At 43.3% G+C, this 20,274-nt stretch overlaps 1 protein-coding gene across 2 annotated transcripts in view; it reads right to left on the bottom strand.

Moving 5' to 3' along the window:
* MED13 (mediator complex subunit 13) overlaps positions 1–20,274 on the bottom strand; it is a 157,667-nt gene that overhangs the window by 60,850 nt on the left and 76,543 nt on the right. For both annotated transcript variants that reach the window (XM_083379645.1, XM_083379646.1), the window contains exons 6-9: positions 16,282–16,464; positions 9,424–9,586; positions 7,882–7,992; positions 3,430–4,116 (exon numbers count right to left, since the gene is read on the bottom strand). In XM_083379645.1, the coding sequence (XP_083235771.1) occupies positions 3,430–4,116; positions 7,882–7,992; positions 9,424–9,586; positions 16,282–16,464 (1,144 nt within the window). The remainder of the gene's footprint in view (positions 1–3,429; positions 4,117–7,881; positions 7,993–9,423; positions 9,587–16,281; positions 16,465–20,274) is intronic.

Raw genomic sequence — 20,274 nt, 5'->3', positions numbered from 1 at the left:
CTCCGACTTTCCCTTCTCCAGATGAATTTATGTTCTAAATTTTGATTTCAAGCTCATCACAGTTCTATTCTTAACATTTTAAAGTTTGAACACTGTCCTAAGTACTCAACAGAATATGCCATATAAATACTGCTGATAATACTGCAGCTGCCAAAAAAGCCAACACAGTGCTAGGCTGCATTAAGAGAGGGATAGAATCAAGATCAAGTGAAGTACTAATACCACTTTACAATGCTTTGGTGAGGCCACACCTGGAATACTGCATCCAGTTTTGGTCACCACAATGTAAAAAAGATGTCAAGACTCTAGAAAGGGTACAGAGAAGAGCAACAAAGATGATTAGGGGGCTGGAGGCTAAAACATATCGGGAACGGTTGCTGGAATTGGGTATGTGTAGTTTAACGAAGAGAAGAGTGAGGGGTGACATGATAGCAGTGTTCCAATATCTCATGGACAAAACGTTCCTCCAGGCCTTCCTGTCCTCTACCATGTCTAGTTTAATGAAAAGAAGGACTGGGGGGACAGGATAGCAGTCTTCCAATATCTCAGGGGCTGCCACAAAGAAGCAGGAGTCAAGCTTTTCTCCAAAGCACCTGAAAGCAGGACAAGAAGCAATGGATGGAGACTCATCAAGGAGAGAAGCAACCTGGAACTAAGGAGAAACCTCCTGACAGTTAGAACAATTATCCAGTGGAACAACCTGCCTCCAGAAGCGGTGAATGCTCCAACACTGGAGGTTTTTAAGAAGAGCCCGGACAGCCACTTGTCTGAAATGGTATAGGGTTTCCTGCCTGAGCAGGGGGTTGGACTAGATGACCTCCAAGGTCCCTTCCAACTTCTTCTTCTTCTTCTTCTTCTTCTTCTTCTTCTTCTTCTTCTTATTATTATTATTATTATTATTATTATTATTATTATTATTATTATTATTTATTATTATTATTATTTTAATACTTTAATTTAAAAACTCCCAAGACAAGATTTTGTCTTTTTTGTCTTTCCCAATACATTATGTACCACATTACCAATGTGGAAATTTGGGGAAAGAAATTTGCTTTTGATGAACAGAGAACCTAATGCCAGAGGTATGAACAAAGAGGAAATCAATCAAAATTAAGTTCACTCTCTGAAGTTTGTGAACACATCCAAAGAAAATCAGAAGCTTTCAAGCTCTTAACAACAATGACCAAAGTCTGGACAGAGCTCAACTCTTTAATCTCCTCATAAAAGGCCATGTTAGAAGTGTTAGAAATTTCTCCCAGGCAATAAATCAAAACAATAAAACATTTTAATTATTGCATTTAACCCAGTTGCTCTTGTTTAACTAGCAGCAGTTTACCAAAAGGTTTCCCTTTCCACAACTTATTATCCGTGACCCACACAAACAGAATTGCCAGGAATCTTATCTAAATCTTAATTCAAGCAAATTATGCATCACTCATCCTCAACTTACAACCATTCATTCAATGACTGTTCAAAGTTACAACAGCACTGAAAAAAGCGGTGATCATTTTTCACGCTAACGACCGTTTGCAGCATCCCCATGGTCATATGTTCCAAATTCAGACCCTTGGTAAGGGGCTCATATTTATGACGGTCGCAGTGTCCCGGGGGTCACATGATCACCTTTTGCAACCTTCCGACAAGCAAAGTCAATGGGGAAGCCAGATTCACTTCAACAACTCTTATTAGTAACTTAACAATTACAGTGATTCACTTACCATCTATCGCAAGAAAGTAAAATGGGGCAAAGTCACTAACAACTAACTGCCTTGCTTAGCAACAGAAATTTGGGGCTCAATTTTGGTTGTAAACTGAGCACTACTGAAATTTGGGTTTCAACTGTGGTCCTAAATTGAAGACCGTATATATACTTCTTTTCCAACATTATAATGGTTCAACCACCACGATTTCAGGATTAAGGATTTCATAATTTCTAAGTGAAAAAAAAATGACTCAAGAACAAAGAAAGCTGTCAATTCTCTCTCTCTCTCTCTCTCTCTCTCTCTCTCTCTCTCTCTCTCTCTCTCTCTCTCAGACAATGAAGAGCAGACTGGCAATCAAAAGGTATTGGTTCATTAAGTAAAGGTGACTTGGACCTTGAGTGACTGTGTCTGTGTCATCCCAGAGTTTATGATTACAAGAGGGGGAGGATCAGAGGATCAGAAGAGCAGACAGATTTTGATCAACTCAAAATAATAATAATAATAAAAGGTAGGTCCGATCCAACGGTTAGAAATCCTGAAGGCAAAAGCTATCTGGAAAATCTTTCTGAAACAAGACATTGAAGATGCAATCACAAACACTTCCTATTAAAAGGAAAAACGGGAGACATCTAAATAAACCAGGTGCATATATACCCAGGGCTATCTAAACTGCCAAAAAGAAACATACAAACAGAGAAAATGGAAGGAGAGAGGTATAATCAAAGAAGGGAAGAAAGTAGCTAACAGAGAAGTATAAGGATTCTGAAAAAAGACAAAATCTCAACATATGCTAAGCCTAGAGAGAAATTTCTACATCATCCGGAACAAAAAAAGACAGAATGGTTCTACATCATTCTATCGTGAGAAAAAAAGGGGTGAACTGTTATAACACAAAAGCAGAAGGTATTACATGTAATCCTTGACTTATGACCCCAACTGAGCCCAAAATTTCTGTTGCCTGGTGGCGCAGCGGTTAGAATGCAGCATTGCAGGCTAACTCTAGAGTCTGGAGTTTGATCCAGATGGGGATCAAGGCTGACTCAGCTTTCCATCCTTCCAAGATTGGGAAAATGAGGACCCAGATTGTTTGGGGGGGGGGGGGGAGAATATGCTGACATTGTAAACCGCCCAGAGAGTGCTGTAAAACACTGTGAAGCGGTATATAAGTCTAAGTGCTATTGCTATTTATAACCGTGGCATTCACTGAACCACCACCATAAAAAAAAGCTCGTAAAAAACACGTTGTGACCCGCTTAATGGCCATCACAACTGACCACCAAAATTGCAAGCTCTATTACAGGGGTCTTCAATCGTAGCCCTTTTATGACTTGTGGACTTCAACTCCCAGAATTCCTCAGCCAGGCACACTGGCTAATTCTGGGAGTTGAAGTCCACAAGTCATAAAAGGGCCACGTTTGAAAAACCCTGTCCTATTATGATCATAAGTCAAGGACTGCCTGTACCCACTGTACTATTTCTAAAGTTAATGCAGGGCAGGACAGCACACACACACACACACACACACAATTGTGCAAATCAGTTACATCCGAAAATTTGAAAAATCAAGGCTATGGACTCTGAGCTACTATTTCTAAAGTTAATGCAGGGCAGGACAGTACACACACACACACACAAACACGCACACAATTGTGCAAATCAATTAGACATCCAAAAGTTTGAAAAATCATGGCTATGGACTCTGAGCTCCAACTTCAGGCGTGCTTACTCTGTAGCAGAAGATACGTTGTCTGATGCTGCAGATCCCACAGGTTCGTCCCGAAATTTTTCACTTGGCAGCGGTGGTGGCAAAAAGTCCACATCTTTTTTCTTTGGAACCTTGTAATACTTCCACGTGGAATCTCCATCTTCTGCCTCCAAGTTCACGGCTGCCCCGACGTACATCGTGGGCTCGACGACATCCGGGAAAGTTGCTGGGAAAGTCTGGGGTAAGCCTTCTATCCTATCTTCCATGGCTTTGGAAGGAACCAAAGGATCGGGAGTTGACATATGGTAGAAATGCTGGCTCTGGGGTGTGGAAGGCGTTTTGGTTGCCCCTTCGTCGGCCCCGTCGCACGGGTGAGGACTGAGGGGGGGCGGTGGCGGGGAGCTGGCAACAATTTCCGTGGGGTGCATCTGAGGAGTCTTTGCGACCTCGTTAGTTCTGAGATTGGAAAACCTCACTTGGCTGTCAGCGGTGGGGATCACCAGCCGCTGAGTGGCCGAGTCGGCCTCCAGGATGACCTCGTCGCTGACGGACACTCGGTGGTGAAATGGGGTTAAAGGACGCTTCTGGGGTTTGTCTCCTTTCTCTTGCTTCTCCGTGGCCTTGTGCTTTGTAGCTGCCTGGGGCTGCTGACCGGCAGGAGGCACCGGCCCCTGCTGAACTGCAAGTCTTGGTTTGAGACTTTTGTGCCTTGAAGGGAGATAGAAAAGATAATGGGATATAGGTCATCCTATTTCAGTTGCCAAATCCCAGGAGTTAAATAAACAGGTCGCAAAAGAAAGAAAAAATCAATCAACTGATACGTAAAGGTAAATACTGACTGTTTTGCTTCACTGCTAATTAGAGCTAGGAGCAGGGAGAGAAAATGGATTTAGGATTTTACCCCTATTTGCAGCTCTTCACAGTATTAACCTTGCAATCGTTAATGCTGTGAAGCTCCCAAATTTGAAATCATGTTTCGGCCTTGTGAGTTGATTTGAGGCCATTGCTTGAAGGACATTAATAAGGAGACCCTCACAACACCAACTCATTACCTCATTTGCAGGGAAGCTGAAGATGGGGAGAAGCAACTTAGTCATAATTTGAACTAAGGCACATTTTTTTTATTTGCAGCAGCTCATAAATATAAGGGTATTATCGATACTAGTTATCTGTAATGCGTGATAAGAACCGGCTCTTTGCAAATGTACTTCAAATTACAATTTTAAGTACTAAATTATATCCCAGCAAGGCAGGCAGGACCAGACAGTAGGGCCAAAGACGAGGGCCCTTCGGGGAGAGATTGTCCCAGTTGGGAGAAGGAGTCAAGTGGGGAATTAGTCTGGAATCGATAGTCACAAAAGGGCAAGCCATTTGTTTAGTGACCATTCAACGTTACGAAGGCGCTGAACAAAAGTGACTTATGATTATTTTTCACGACCATTGCAGCATTCCCCATGGTCACTTGATCAAAATTCGGACGCTTGGCAACTGGCATGTATTTGTGACGGTGGCAGTGCCCCGGGGTTATGTGTTCACCGTTTGTGACCTTCTGACAAGCAAAGTCAATGGGGAAGCCAGATTCACTTTACACTTTACAGTGGGGGGGGGTCAAACCCGCAACATCAAGTGATGTGTCGCAACATATCGCGCCTTCCCCCCCCCCACTTCCAGCAATGGGGTGGGCACGGTTTCGTCATGACGCATCTGGCCCATGGGCCGGCAGTTTGACACCCCTGCTTTACAGCGTCACTGACTGAACAACTGCAATGATTCACTGAACAATTGTGGCAAGAAAAGTTGCAAAATGGGACCAAACGTGATTGTGAAGAGGACTACCTGTAATTAATTTATACTCTAGATGTGTGGATCTAGTTGTTCCTATCTGACAGCCCTGTAGTAAAGAAGCCCCCCCCCCAAAAAAAAAACTTTAAAAAAAAGATTACCTAGAGCTAGGTTTGCACAATACTGCACACGGACTAGACTCAAATGGCAACTAAGTTGTTGATGAACCAGGCCATCAGATTAATCCATTTATTTGGGGGAAGGAGAGGCATAGCATGTAATGTGAACATAGCAACTGTGTTTTGCACAGGTTGCATGAACCCGGTCAAGAGTGGTAGACAACAGGTGCGGCGGCAAACAGGCCTGACGTCAATACATGACAGAGAAGGACATGCCAGGGCCAACTGGGCCTGACTCTGCTCACCACAGCATTCTCTCTCTCTCTCTCCCTCTCTTTCTTTCTTTCTTTGCATATATAACATAGTCAGAGGGCAGCCAGCTGGAAATGTGCATAATTACAGACGCTTATTTTATTCCTTTCAGAATAAATATGTCTTTTCTTAACAAAGCGATGCAGGGTCGCCCTTAGGGGTCTTGTCAGAGCATGAAATCCAGTGTCTAAAATTACCCAGCTGCAGTCCTGCGTCATAAAAAAAGTTACAACCAAGACAAAACAGAAAGAAAAGGTGCAGCTTTTTTTTTTTCTTGTCTTCCTTCTTTCCTTTCTTTCCTTGGGGGTTGACAGGACAATTTATTACTACAGGCAGTCCTCGACCTTTCGTTTAGTGACTTGTTCAAAGTCACAATGGCACCGAAAAAAAGTGACTTAGGACTAGTTTCACACTTACGACCGTTGCTATGATCCCCACGGTCATGGGATCAAAAGCTTGGCCACCGGCCCATATTTTAAGACAGTTGTCAAGTGCCCTGGGATCACGTGATCCCCTTTTACGACCTTCTGACCAGCAAAGTCAATGGGGAAGCCAGATTCACTTAACAACCGTCTTACTAATCTTAACAATTTGCAGTGGTCCGCATAATAATTGTGATAAGGAAGGTTGTAAAAGGAGGCAAAATTTGCTCAGCAACAGAAATCTTGGGCTCAAATTGTGATCGTAATTCAAGGGCCACCTGTACAGGTTTATGCCAGTAATTGGGATCGATCGGTCGCTGAGTTCTTGATCCCAACATCATCATAATGTGCAACGTCACTGATTCATGAGAGCAGTTCCAGCAGTTCTAGATGTGATTGTGAGGTGCAGTGTCACGAGATCACCCTTTGCAACCTCCGGCTACCTTGCCTTCCCCACTGACGTGGCTTATCGGCGGCTGGCAGCGAAAGTCGCAAAGGGTGATCACGTGACTGTGGGATGCTGTGACCATCGTATAAATGCCTGCTGGTTGCCCGGTGCCAGAGTTATGATCACATGGCCGTGGGGATGCTTGCAACTTCAGGGACCCATCACAGCTCTCCGTGTTTGACCCTTCAAACCATCGCTGAACAAATGATGGTTAACTGAAGACTACCGGTTACCGTCGGATGGGAAAGCATCTAGATCAGAGGGTTCCCAACCAGGGGCACGAGACGATATTCCAGGGGGTGCAAAAACTTGGGTTTTAAAAATTATAGGGTGTGTGCATAATTCGTCGCCGTTATTTCGGACCTTTGTAAAGGGGTGCGACAATATATGAGAAGCGTCCTAGGCGCGTTGGGAGCCGCTGATCTAGATGGAGGCATCCGAAAAACAATAACTAGAGATGATAAATAAGGATGAATACACAATTTCACCTGAGTCAAGTTCAACTTCTTGTCATTTCACAGCCTAGGGCAGGGGTAGGCAACCTTGGCTCTTTTATGACTCCTGGACTTCAACTCCCAGAATTCCTGAGCCAGCCACGCTGAGGAGAAAGGGAGAGGTTTCCAAGCTGAGCCACGCCGGCTCAGGAATTCTGGGAGTTGAAGTCCACGAGTCATTAAAAGAGCCAAGGTTGCCTACCCCTGGGCTAGCCCATGTAGCTTTCTTGGCAATTATAGAGAAGTAGCTTGCCGGGGGCTTGTTTCAGAGATGCTTTCAACCCCCCAATCTAGTCAATAGCCTTAGTGTTCTCTCATGATTTTCCAGTCTGAACTGAGCCTGATCACTCTCTGGAGATCAGCAAAATTTGGCTAATTACAAACGGCCCTCGACTTGCAACCATTCGTTAGTGACCATTCCAAGTTACAACTGTGCTGGGGGAAAAAGGGACTTATGACCAGTTTTCACAAGACGTTGCAGCATTCCCCGCAGTCATGGGATCGGGATCGGATGCTTGGCAAAGGGCAGGTATTTATGACGGTTGCACTGAAGTGATCACCGTTTTGTAACCTTCCCAGCCGGCTTCTGACAAGTCAAGTCAACGGGGGAAGCCAGATTCGCTTAACGATCGGATGATTGCATTTAACAACTGCAGTGATTCGCTTAACAACCGTGACAAGAAAGTGCATAAAACGTTGGAGTTATTGTGGTCGTTAAGTCGACAGCCGCCTGTATGTATATACTGTCTCACATCTTGCCTTGAGAAGGTGACACATTTAATTTATACCAGGGCTGTGGCAGCCCATAAGCTTCTTACTGTTCCGTTATTTTATACAATGGACCCTAAAAGGGCCCTGTCTGTTTTCACACATAAACACACCCCAGATTCTCCTACCTGGAACATGTGCAATTGGCCCTCTGTGCAGCTTCAACGAAGTCCCAAAATCCCATTTTCTCAATTGTCTCCTCTTCGCATAAGCCATTTGATGTAGCAGAATACTTCCTTCTACATTCAGGGGGAAATTATTCTTTAAGTGTAGGAAAATGTTATTTTTAAAAAAAGAGGCACTAAACTACAAATTAACATTTCCCAACCGGTCTGCTACAGCTCTACTGGAACTGAAATTTTCAGCTTGTTAATTAAGAATTTCAGGACTTATAACAACCCCCATTCATTTACAAGTCATCATGTCTGGCGGTGTTACGATAACACGAAAACCAAAAGGTTTGTGGATGGAACGTTGCCTGACCAGCCCGTAACAAAAAATTATCATGTAAGTATATATATATATATATATATATATATATATATATATATATATATATATATATATATATATATATATATATATATCATTTAGCACTGTATTTTATCGTGATCAATTAACAAGCATGTATAAGTAGAAAAATAGGGAGCACTCCAGTGGGAAGGTAACAGCGTTCCATGCGCCTTTGGCATCTAGTCATGCTGGCCACATGACCATGGAGACGTCCTCGGACAAGCGCTGGCTCTTCGGCTTTGAAACGGAGATGAGCACCGGCCCCCAGAGTTGGAAACAACTAGCACGCCTGTGCGGGGGAACCTTTACCTTTACCTTATAAGTAAATACTAAAAAATCTTGAGGAAAGTCTTCGATTCCTCTGCATGTTCACAATTTCATGAAATTAAATAATTGCAAACAAGCATTTTGTAGCTAGCCTGCGATGCCTATGACAGTGGATGGTGGAGGACATCTGTAGCACAGGGTTGAACTGTGGGGTCCTTGGTGCTCTCTGAGCTTGGCTGCTTTCTTGCAGACGTTTCATTACCCAACTGGGTAATATCATCAGCGCTAGAAGAGGGAGTGGGGCTTGCTCTCTGCTTGCCCTGTCACTGTTGGTGGGAGTGTTCTTTGATTAGGCCAGGGGTAGGCAACCTTGGCTCTTTTATGACTCGTGGACTTCAACTCCCAGAATTCCCGAGCCAACCATGCTGAGGAGAAATGGAGAGGTTTCCATAGTGAGCCATGCTGGCTCAGGAATTCTGGGAGTTGAAGTCCACGAGTCATAAAAGAGCCAACGTTGCCTACCCCCGGATTAGGCTGTTGTTTCCTGTTTGACTGTTTGTCTCAGCTGGTAGTTCCTTGACTGGGATATTGTTTACTGCTTGATTGTTGATCTGGTGTTAATCCTGATGTTAATTTCTGATTATCTGAGGGTTAATACTGGGATAATCCTGAGCCAGCAAATCAATTATTAAGCTTTAGATAATCCATGCAAGTTTTCTAACTTTTTTTTGGAGCTGGCGGGTATATATTTCAGTTTACATTCATCCCTACAATATGGAAACAAGCAGGCGCTATTTTCTCCCTGGCCCGTATTGATCAACTGAGATGCATTGTGAAGTTCTTACCAAATGTACAAAAAATAAAATAAAATAAAATATGAAACCACATACTTGGTCAGTGCTCTGTTCATATTGCATTCTTGCCAAACTCTGTCAACCACCTGATTGGCCAGCTTTCGAGGGATCCTCCCCCCGTGGTGATTAGTGCTGTCAGAACTGAATACATCGGAAACCGAAGACAGCTTGACCCACTTCTGAGCTGAACGAGCATCAACTGAAAAGGAAGCCAAAACACGTGTCATCTTAACATTATATTGTTGTTGTTAGTTGCGAAGTCATCGCGACCCCATGGACAAAATGTTCCTCCAGGCCTTCCTGTCTTCTACCACGTCTAGTTTAATGAAAAGAAGGACTAGGGGGGACAGGATAGCAGTCTTCCAATATCTCAGGAGTTGCCACAAAGAAGAGGGAGTCAAGCTACTCTCCAAAGCACCCAAAGGCAGGACAAGAAGCAACAGATGGAAAATAGTCAAGGAGAGAAGCAACCTGGAACTAAGGAGAAACTTCCTGACAGTGAGAAGTTAACCAGTGGAACAACCTGCCTCCAGAAGTGGTAGGTGCTCCCTCACTGGAGGTTTTTAAGAAGAACGTGGACCACCGTTTGTCCGGAATGGTATAGGGTCTCCTGCTTGAGCAGGGGGTTGGACTAGAAGACCTCCAAAGTCCCTTCCAACTCTGTTGTTCTGTAAAATTGAGATCACTGAATCATTGTTGTTGTTAGTTGCGAAGTCGTGTCCAACCCATCGCGACCCCATGGACAACGTTCCTCCAGGCCTTCCTGTCCTCTACCAGATTCAAGGTGTTGGTAATGACTTACAAAGCCCTACATGGCATGGGTCCGGATTACCTACGGCAGCACCTGCTGCCGGCATCAACTTCCCTCCGTCCAGTGCGCTCCCACAGAGAGGGCCTCCTCAGGGTGCCTCCGATCAGGGAATGTCGACTGGTGGCCCCCAGGGGGAGGGCGTTCTCTGTGGGCGCGCCAGACCTTTGGAACCGCTTGCCGGTTGAGCTCCGGATGGCTCCCGACCTTCGCTCCTTCCGTCGCGATTTAAAAACTTATTTATTTGAACAATCTGGCCTGGTCTGATGGGTTTGGGGTTGGATTTAGTTTTAACACACTTTTATTATTGTATTATATTGGGCATAATTATTTAATTCTTTTTAACTCTTTTTTAACTTTTGTATTTACATTTTGATATTTATTGCCCTGTACACCGCCCTGAGTCCTTTGGGAGAAGGGCAGTATAAAAATTTAATAAATAATAAATAATAAAATAATAAACTTCTGGAGTCCATTTAGGCTCATGCCTACTGCTTCAGTGACTCCATCCAGCCACCTCATTCTCTGTCGTCCCCTTCTTCTATTGCCCTCAACCTTTCCCAGCATTAGGCTCTTCTCCAGGGAGTCCTTCCTTCTCATTAGGTGGCCAAAGGATTTGAGTTTCAACTTCAACTATATTGTAGCTACCCCATAATCCGCTAAACCAGAAACCCAAAGGAAAATCTATGTGATTTATGCATTTCAAAAGGAAGACTAACAACCCCAGCATTTTAGGCCGTTGCGTGAAGGAAAGCTTAAGCAGAAGCCTCAACATTTTATGAAATATGCCCCTGCATCAAAAACTTGCACAAGTCCTTGGTCGACGACAGGTACAGAATAGCACCTGTAAGAAAAAAAATATAACTTGATGGAATTGGGTTTACAGGTGGTCCTTGACTTACGACCACAACTGAGCCTAAAATTTCTGTTGCTAAGCGAGACGTTTATTAAGTCAGCTTTGCCCTATTTTCACAAACTTTCTTGACAACAGTTATTAAATGAATCACTGCAGTTGTTAAATTAGTGCCATAAGTGAATCTGGATTCCCCCATTGACTTTGCTTGTCCGAAGGTCACAAAACGTGATCACACGATCCCGGGACGTTGCAACCGTCATAAATATGAGTAGGTTGCTGAGCTCCTAAATGTTTGATCACGTGACCTTGGGGATGCTGCAATGGTTTTAAGTGTGAAAAATGATTACACGTCACTTTTTTCAGGGCTGTTGTAACTCTGAATGGTCATTAAATGAACTGTCATAAGTCGAGGACTAACTGTAAAGTAAAGTAAAGTAAAGTAAGTAAAATAAAATAAAATAAAATAAAAATAATGAAGAGCGTCCATCTCCCTCACAGAGTAACCACTTTCATGGTCTAAGACAGGGGTCAGCAACCTGAAACAGTGAAAGAGCCACTCGGAACCGGTTCCCTCAAAAAAGGAAAAACTGGGAGCCACAAAAAATGTGTGCACATGCGCGTACATGCGCAGAACAGGGTTTGACTGAAGAGTGGAGTCAAGGCGAGATATGCACCTACGCTGCATATTTGAATTGATTGGTTGAACTTTTTTAGCCCCACTTTTTTTTTTTTTGGACTGTACATGGCAGAGGACTGGGAGCCGCAGGAGACGGCTGAAAGAGCCGCATGCGGCTCCGGAGCCGCGGGTTGCAGACCTGTGGTCTAAGAAGAAAAAATAATTTACATTCAACCCATTATATGCAGCACATGTCTAATTCTGCAAATGCAGTTAAAAATGAATACTGTCAGGTCTACATGGACTGCACCAATGGTGTTTTCCTGTATTTTCTAGCCAGAGCATTTGACAATTGGGAAATATTTTTCTGCTCTGTTCTTATATGCATCCCCCCCCCATCACATCACTTCCTTTCAAGCAGTTAATCAAAGCACGGAAAAGGAGAAAGAGTTAAGCCGAGAAAAGGCATACGAGAAAAAAGATATATAGCTAAATGTAACTTAGGACAACATCATTCATGATTAACTTTCCACAGCCTGTCTGTCTTTGCAAACTATCTTTGTTTCCATCTCATCCATACACTGCTTTCTACAATGCCTGTTGTGTGCCAGGACACTGTAGGTGTCTCTTGAGCTGGTGGTTTATAAGCAACAAAAAGGCGAGTGGCAAAGCACTATGTGGATTAGAGCTTGAACAGAAAGCTAGGTCTCCCACAAATGGTAGGTCAAATTAACTGGGTTAATAGAGCTGTAAAGGTTTACATACGTAAGTTTATTAAAAAATATACATAAAAAAGAAAGCTAGATCTTCTCTATCTAGAAAACTCTGTTTCTAGGGTTTCCTGCCTGAGTAGGGGGTTGGACTAGAAGACCTCCAAGGTCCCTTCCAACTCTGCTATTCTATTTATTCTAAATTAAATGCACTCCGGGCCTTCTCAAGGCTCCAGCATTCACGGTACAGAGGTTTCGGGCCCTCCCCCTCTCCCAGTTTGTCGTATGTCATTTCCGCTAGTGATGCTTCTCCTCTCTTCATCTTTGTTTGCTTCAGGTAGTCCTTGACTTACGACAGTTCATTGATTGACCGTCCAAAGTTAAAATGGCAATGAAAAAAGGGACGTACAACCGTTTTTTTTACACTTACTACCACTACAGCATCCCCATGATCATGTGATCAAAATTCAGATGCTTGGCAACTGACTCATATTTATGACGGTTGCGGTGTCTTGGTGTTATGTGATCACTTTTTGCGACCTTCTGGTAAGATAAGTCAGTGGGGAAGCCAGATTCATTTAACAACCATGTTACTAACTTAAGAGCTGCAGTGATTCACTGAACAACTGTGGCAAGAAAGTCCCAAAGGTGCTTTTTTTTTTTTTTGCAAGAGGCAACCAGACTTTCTGGAATGGGGAATGGGAGGATTTATACTCCTTGCAGACAGCTGGTCATTTGCCTTCTTTTAGAGTGTCATTGAGGCCGCCTGGAGGTTTTTTATTTATTATTTATTATTTTTTTATTTTAATTCCATTTATATCCCGCCCTTCTCCGAAGACTCAGAGCGGCTTACAAGCTTAGCAGTAGCCTTCATTCTATGTATATGCCTGCTTATTAGGGCTTTCACACACACACACACCCAAGCGGCATTATTACACAGTCAGCTTAATTGCCCCCAACAATCTGGGTCCTCACTTTACCTACCTCGGAAGGATGGAAGGCTGAGTCAACCTTGAGCCTGGTGGGACTCGAACCTGCACTAATTGCAGGCAGCTGGTGTTACTTAAGGAGGCATTAGCCCACTGCTCCACCAAGGCTCATTTGTGTTGTCAGGGTCACCTGGGTAGTGCAAATGGGGGTGGAACTGGAGAAAGGATTGTGTGTGCAGAACACACCGCTCCACAACACACAGTGGCCATTGAGGAAAATAAAATTCAAAGTGCCAAGTTAGAAATAAGAGTAGGAGCGTGGAACGTAAGAAGCATGAACACAGGGGAAATGGCTGTGGAGATTCTCAAATCATCCAGGTCATGGTTGTCACTTCAGTTCTGAATTGAAGAAGCTTCCTGAATGAGAAGCGAAACATTTTCAAAGAAAAAAAAAAGTTCACAGCTCTGTGAAAAGTACAGCTGACAAGGAGGATGGAATGAAGAGCTATCAAGTGAACTGACTCTTTGGAATTCCTCTCTGAATTAAGGTGAGGACCTGAGATCACACACAAATGCTCCAGACCACGGGTCGGCAACCCGCGGCTCTGAAGCCGCATGCGGCTCTTTGAGCCGTCTCCTGCTGCTCCCAGCCGTCCGGTGCGCGCGCACCTCTTCGAACGGGCAGTAGTGCACACGCACCTCTCCAAATGGAGAGTGGCACCGCCCGTTTGGAGAGGTGTGCGCGCACCTCCGCGCAAACGGGCAGCGGCGCCGCTCTTTGGGAAAGCTGTCGCGGCTCGTTTGCAGGCTGCCGAAGGCGGTAGCTCTGCAAACGGGCCGTCGCCGTCGCGCAAACGGGAACTGGTTCCATCACACATAAAAAAATTGCAACTGTGCACGTCCGCGCATGCGCAAGAAAAACCAGTTTTGCGCATGCGCAAAACTTTTTTGCGCATGCACGTGCATGGACACATGCACGCGGCTCCCACTTTTTTATGTGTGATGGAACCGGTTCCCAGTGGCTCTTTTCCTTTTTCAGGTTGCCAACCCCTGCTCCAGACAGTTGCTCTCCATCAGAAGATAGCAAGAAAGTGATCTCTGGCAGGTTTCAAACTCTGGGAGATCAGGGAATAACCACCTTGCTCAAATTGTGATTGGCGCACTTAAAAGGACACTGGGTTTGCTTGCTTTTTCTTTTGCAATCCATTTTCAAAAATTGCTGGTTAACTGTTTTGCCGTGACTAGGAACCTTGGCTTGACTGATTTGACAGCACAAGGTGAGATTCCTTCAATCCTTAGTGAAAGAAGTTTTAAATACTAGTTTAAGGACTTAAAACTTTTTTTTTTATGAACAGCGGTTGAAAAATAGATCTTAGAATGTTACAAACAGACCGAGGGTCAAGATAAACTTGAAATCAGATTTTAAAATTAATTGTAAGAATCCTTTCCATGGGAAAATGCTTTTGTTTTGAATTCTTTAGAAGAAACATAAGACATTAAAATTGGACACTAGAGGGAACTGCAAGGAACCAAAGGTTTTAATGAAAGGAGAAGTACATTCAAACTCAACTCAGAATTAAAGAATGAAGCAAAGTATTTTAACACTGGGCATATTTTTGAACCATGAATCTTTAAGTTAATTTTACAAGTATCTTCCTCTATAGATAGTGCGGAAAAGGAACAGGTTTTACTCGACAAAATTGTGACTGGTTTGCAAGTGGATATCAAAATGACAGGGAAAAAAGTGTTACATTGGACATAATGGCTGATGTCTTCATCTTTAAAAGATTATACACATAACAAACCAAGAGCACAACCTGGATAATTTTCTTACGTTGGATTTACACAAGAGACTTGGTAAAGCTCTTTAGAATTTTGTAAGAAGAGATAAGGAAAAAATGAAAGGAAATAAAGTTCTAAGAACATTGTTTGAAGGCACTCAGGGAGATATGATAGTAGTCTTCCAGTATCTGAAGAACCATGACACAAGAAAAAGGAGTGGACCACAATCAGTGAATTAAAGGAAGGAGATTTTAAGTCAGACACCAGAACAACTCAGGCTGTCAGCTAGCAGAACAGACTGAAATGATAAGTTCCCTTTAACCTGAGTTCTTAAAAAAAAAAAGTCCAACAAGCATCTGTCAGAGCTGCTCTGGTGGATCTTGCACTGAGCAGGGGTCAGTTCTCAAATTTCTCAAAACAACTTTATAATTCTTTATTCTGTTCTGGCTGATATACCAGGAAATCTGCTTAACTTGTTGCTGTGTTACTATTTGCTACTAATCAATTTGGAAGTACTTGGAAGCTCCGCTAGGGCCAAAACCCAAAATACAGGTAGCTCTCAACGTATAACCACAATTGGGGCCAAAATTTCCATTTCTGAGCAAGTCAGTTGTAAAGTGAGCCGTGTCTGGTTTTATGACTTTGTGTGTGCAATGGTTGTTAAGCGAATCACTGCAGTTGTTAAATAAACTGTGCAGCTGGTAAGCGATTCTGGCTTCCTCCATTGACTTTGCTTGTCAAAAACCAGCTGGGTGGGTCATTAATGGGGATGATCACATGATGCTGGGACACAGCAACCATTGTAAATAAATGCCAGTTGCCAAGTGTCTGAATTTTGATCATGAGAAGTGGGTTGTAAGTGAGAGGACCAGTTGTAGGTCATTTTTAAAGTGCCGTTGTAACTTCAACTGATCGCTAAATGCGTGGTTGTATGTCGAGGGCTACCTGTCCTATTTGTCATAACACAATAAAAAAAAATGAAGATATATTACAACACGAAGCATACACGTGAAGGCACTGCACTTCACTCTGGCAGCTTTGCTGAATATTACTGGCCCTAACATGCACTCTTAAGTATCAGAATAAAAGACCATGTCAAAATAGTTCTTCTGAAGTTCTTCGACTCTGGAGATTCAAAAGACAAATTTTATGAGGCCTCCTTTCTGATGGGGAAATAATTATTTTTACTCTACCTGTCTGAACTTCTTCTGGGGAAGTCGGTGGAGTGAGAGTAACTGAGGAAATAGCTGGATCTCTTGTGGAAACAGGCACTTGATGGACACCCAAACAGTTGCTTGAACCAGCTGTGCTAGGAACAGGAATGTCTGTCTGAGGAACCAGAACGAAGCATGCCGGGTAAACCATGCGTACGCCAGCTTTAAAGGAAAGAAAAAGGAAACGTTTTATTGTTTTATTTCACAATCCAGTTACAGAGACACTAGCACAGGGGTCCCCAACCCCCGGTCCATGGAACAGTACCAGGCCGCGGCATGCCAGCAACCGGTCCGCACAAACGAGCAAAGCCCCACCCATCCGCAGGATGCAGACAGCACACAAAAGCACGCACTCTCCGGTCTGTGGAAAAATCTCTCTCCGTGGAACTGGTCCCTGGTGCCCAAAAGGTTGGGGACCTCTGCACTACCAGATATTATATAGCAATAGGTGTGTATTTATTCCTCCTCCAATGCCAGATGACTCACATCTTTTCACCCCCTCTTTAAATCCTCGCTGAGAATTATGGGGTTCGCAAATGAAACTCAACTATTAGGAAATTTGTGGCGGCTAAGAACAAGTGTGTGAGCTGTAGCCATCGTTAGCGTATTTTTTAAAAAAACACAAAGCAATACCGGTAGTCCTCGACTTGTAACAATTCATTTAGTGAGTTACTATGGCACTGGAAAAAAGTGACTTATTACTGTTTTCTACACTTATGACAGCTGCAGCATTCCCACGGTCACATGATCAAAATTTGGGTGCTTGGCAACTGGCATGTATTTATGACGGTTGCAGTGTCCTGGGGTCACTGATCATCTTTCGTGACCTTCTGACAAGCAAAGGGGAAGCCAGATTCATTAAGCAATCATGTTTCTAACAACTGCAGCGATTTACTTAACAACTGTGGCAAGAAAGTTGCAAAACTCACTTAACAACTTTCTTGCTTAGCAACAGAAAACTTTGGGCTCAGTTGTGGTCATAAATCAAGGACTATCTGTGTTAGCATAACACAAACACAACCAATATGGCTGGATAAATGTCCCCCAGGCCATGAATGAAGACCCTCCTTGTTAACATCTCAAAATGGGTAGAAATATATCTCTCCTTCCTTCCTTCCTTCCTTCCTTCCTTCCTTCCTTCCTTCCTTCCTTCCTTCCTTCCTTCTCCTTCCTATAGCTGCCCATCCCAACCAAATGACTCTGGGCAGCTTACAATTCCAAAACTATAAAACAGTTAAAACAATTAAGAACAATTAACAGGAAAACAAATTCAGAAAATAAATACATACAGCAGCCCATTTAGTTATATACTCGGCTGGGGTTTTCCTGGGATTTGGGAGAAAAGTTTGGGACTTTCTTTTTTTCCTTTTAAAAAGCTGTATTTAAAGCGACATACAACAGATTCTGGGTGTTTCCCTGCAACTGCAGGAAATTACATTGGGTGTTCTGGGTATCACTCTTGGTTTCAGCCAAACCAGAGTGAGACTTGGCCTAGATCACATGAACCAAATGTACGGTTTAGACATGTGGTAACTAAGCAGACAACAGAGGAACCTGCACGAGAATAGTGTCCTAACAGTAAAATCACACCCTCTCCCCCACCTCTGGTTTTCTTGCTTTCCATTTCAAAAAATGTACAACACTGCACCCATGTGTGCTGTTAACTACAAGCTGCGGGATATGGGACTTTAGATATTTACTCATTTTTCTTTCCTTAAGAATCCCAGAAACCCAAGAAACAGTTTAGAAAATTAAATTACCGGCTTCTCTATTTAGGTTCAATAATGCATGGTATACGGTTTTCTTCAGCTATGAAACCTGAAACTACCTCTGTTCTCATATATAAATCCTTGAAGAACCCTCTCATTTTGTCTCTGTCTCGATCATCTTCAGCGCAGTAGCGCTAGACTAAAAGCATGTTACTTGTCAGTGACGTAATATAATTTATCTACTTTTTTTTTCTGTTCCTCCACCAAAGCAATAAAACTTGTTTTTGACATCTGGGCGTAAATCCTACTCTAGTTGGGTCCACAATAATGCCACTCTCCTGTGCCAAGCTACTTAAATTTTAGTCCCTCTCACTGTCATCTTTAAAAAAAAAAAAAAAAGTTGTGTTCTACCAGGCATCCCAGTGTGGCTGACAACTGTTCTGACATCCAAAGAGTAGGAAGATGATTTGAGTCAAGACTTCAGACAAGTAAACCTTGATAGTTAAACAAAGCTAAACAAGGACTTTCTTAAATGACTTACATCCTTCTTCTATTGTTTCTCTCTGGAACTCAGAAAGCTATAAAAGGTTCTCTGGGATAATTTTATACTCACAAGAACCTTAAAAGAGTGGATGTTTGACTCTATTTAAAACATTTCTAGGATCCTTGACTAACAATCATAACCGAACCCAATATTTCTGTTGCTAAAGAAGAGAGTTACCACCTTGCTTGCCATCGCTGTGAAGTGGTTAAAAGTTAGTCACACGGTTGTTAAGTGAATCTGGCTTCCTTGTTGATTTTGCTGGTCAGAAGGTCACAAAAGGGGAATCACACGACACCCTGGGACACTGCATCCCATCATAAATACATGCCAGTTGCCAAGTGTCCGAATTTTGATCATGTGACCCTGGGAATGCTACAACGGTCGTTAAGTGTGAAAAACGGTCATAAGTCCCTCTTTTTAGGAGTCATCGTAACTTCAAAAGTTCCCTAAATAAACAGTTGTAAGTTGAGGATTACCCGTAAGAGTTAAAATAAGGTTTTGTTTACCCAAATTGTAAACAAATATGCTGTAAAGCAATATGCTGCATGGTAGCAGCTTTCAGCTTGTGCTCCAGAGAAGAAATGTTGAAGAAATGTTACGATTTAAATCTTGAGTTAAGTCTTGGGGGTTCCGGGACCACAACAGGTATTTAAAGGGGGTCCGTGGTGACAAAAAGTGAGAACCATTGCTATAAAGCAGGGGTCCCCACCCTATGGGCCACGGCGTTTGCGTGCGGGCACGAATGGGGCCGAGAGCACCAGGCGGATGTGTGGGGCCTGTTTGCGCATGCACGAATAGGGCTGCTAGCGCTGGGCGGGTTGCACGGCCTCTTTGCGCATGTGTGAACAGGGCTGCTAGCCGCCAGGGGAGGGCTACATGGCCATTCTCGCATGTGCACGGCACCAGCGCACCGACGAATGGAGCCACTAGTGCCACAAGAGGCTCTGTTTGCATGCGCATACCCAGGGCTTTTTTTCTCATAGAACGCTCAGAACGGAGTTCCGGCACCTTTTTTGGATGGAACCTTGTAGGGTAGGCAAGGCATGTGACATGTGTGAGTTCCGGCACCTTTTTCTTTTACAAAAAAAACACTGCGCATACCAATTTTGAAGCTGCTCTCCTTCCCTCTGGGCCAGGGGTAGGCAACCTCGGCTCTTTTATGACTCATGGACTTCAACTCCCAGAATTCCTGAGTCAGCTACTGACTCAGGAATTCTGGGAGTTGAAGTCCATGAGTCATAAAAGAGCTGAGGTTGCCTACCCCTGCTCCGGGCCATGAGCCGGGAAAGGTTGGAGACCTCTGCTATAAAGCACTATGCAGCGGTATACAGGTAGTCCTCGACTTATAACCATAATTGAGCCCAACATTTCTGTTGTTAAGTGAGACATTTGTTAAGTGAATTTGGCCCCATTTTACGACTTTTCTTGCCACAGTTAAGCTGTTAAGTTTCTTGCAGTTGTTAATATGTTAATATGTTGTATACAGTATGTTTAAGTGTGTGTCATCTATGTGTTTCACTATGAGAGTGGGCAAACTGAATTTCATTTTTGATGTTTGCCGTTGTGCCCATGGTAAAAAAAATGCCAATAAAGGTAAGGTTATCTTATCTTATCTTATCTTATCTTATCTTATCTTATCTTATCTTAATAACACAGCTGTAAAGTGAATCTGGCTTCCTCATTGACCTTTCCTGTCAGAGGGTTGCAAAAGGGGATCAC

This window comes from Vipera ursinii, assembly GCF_947247035.1.
Source record: "Vipera ursinii genome assembly, chromosome: 1".
NCBI lineage: Eukaryota > Metazoa > Chordata > Lepidosauria > Squamata > Viperidae > Vipera > Vipera ursinii.
This window is presented reverse-complemented; position numbering and strand designations above follow the sequence as displayed.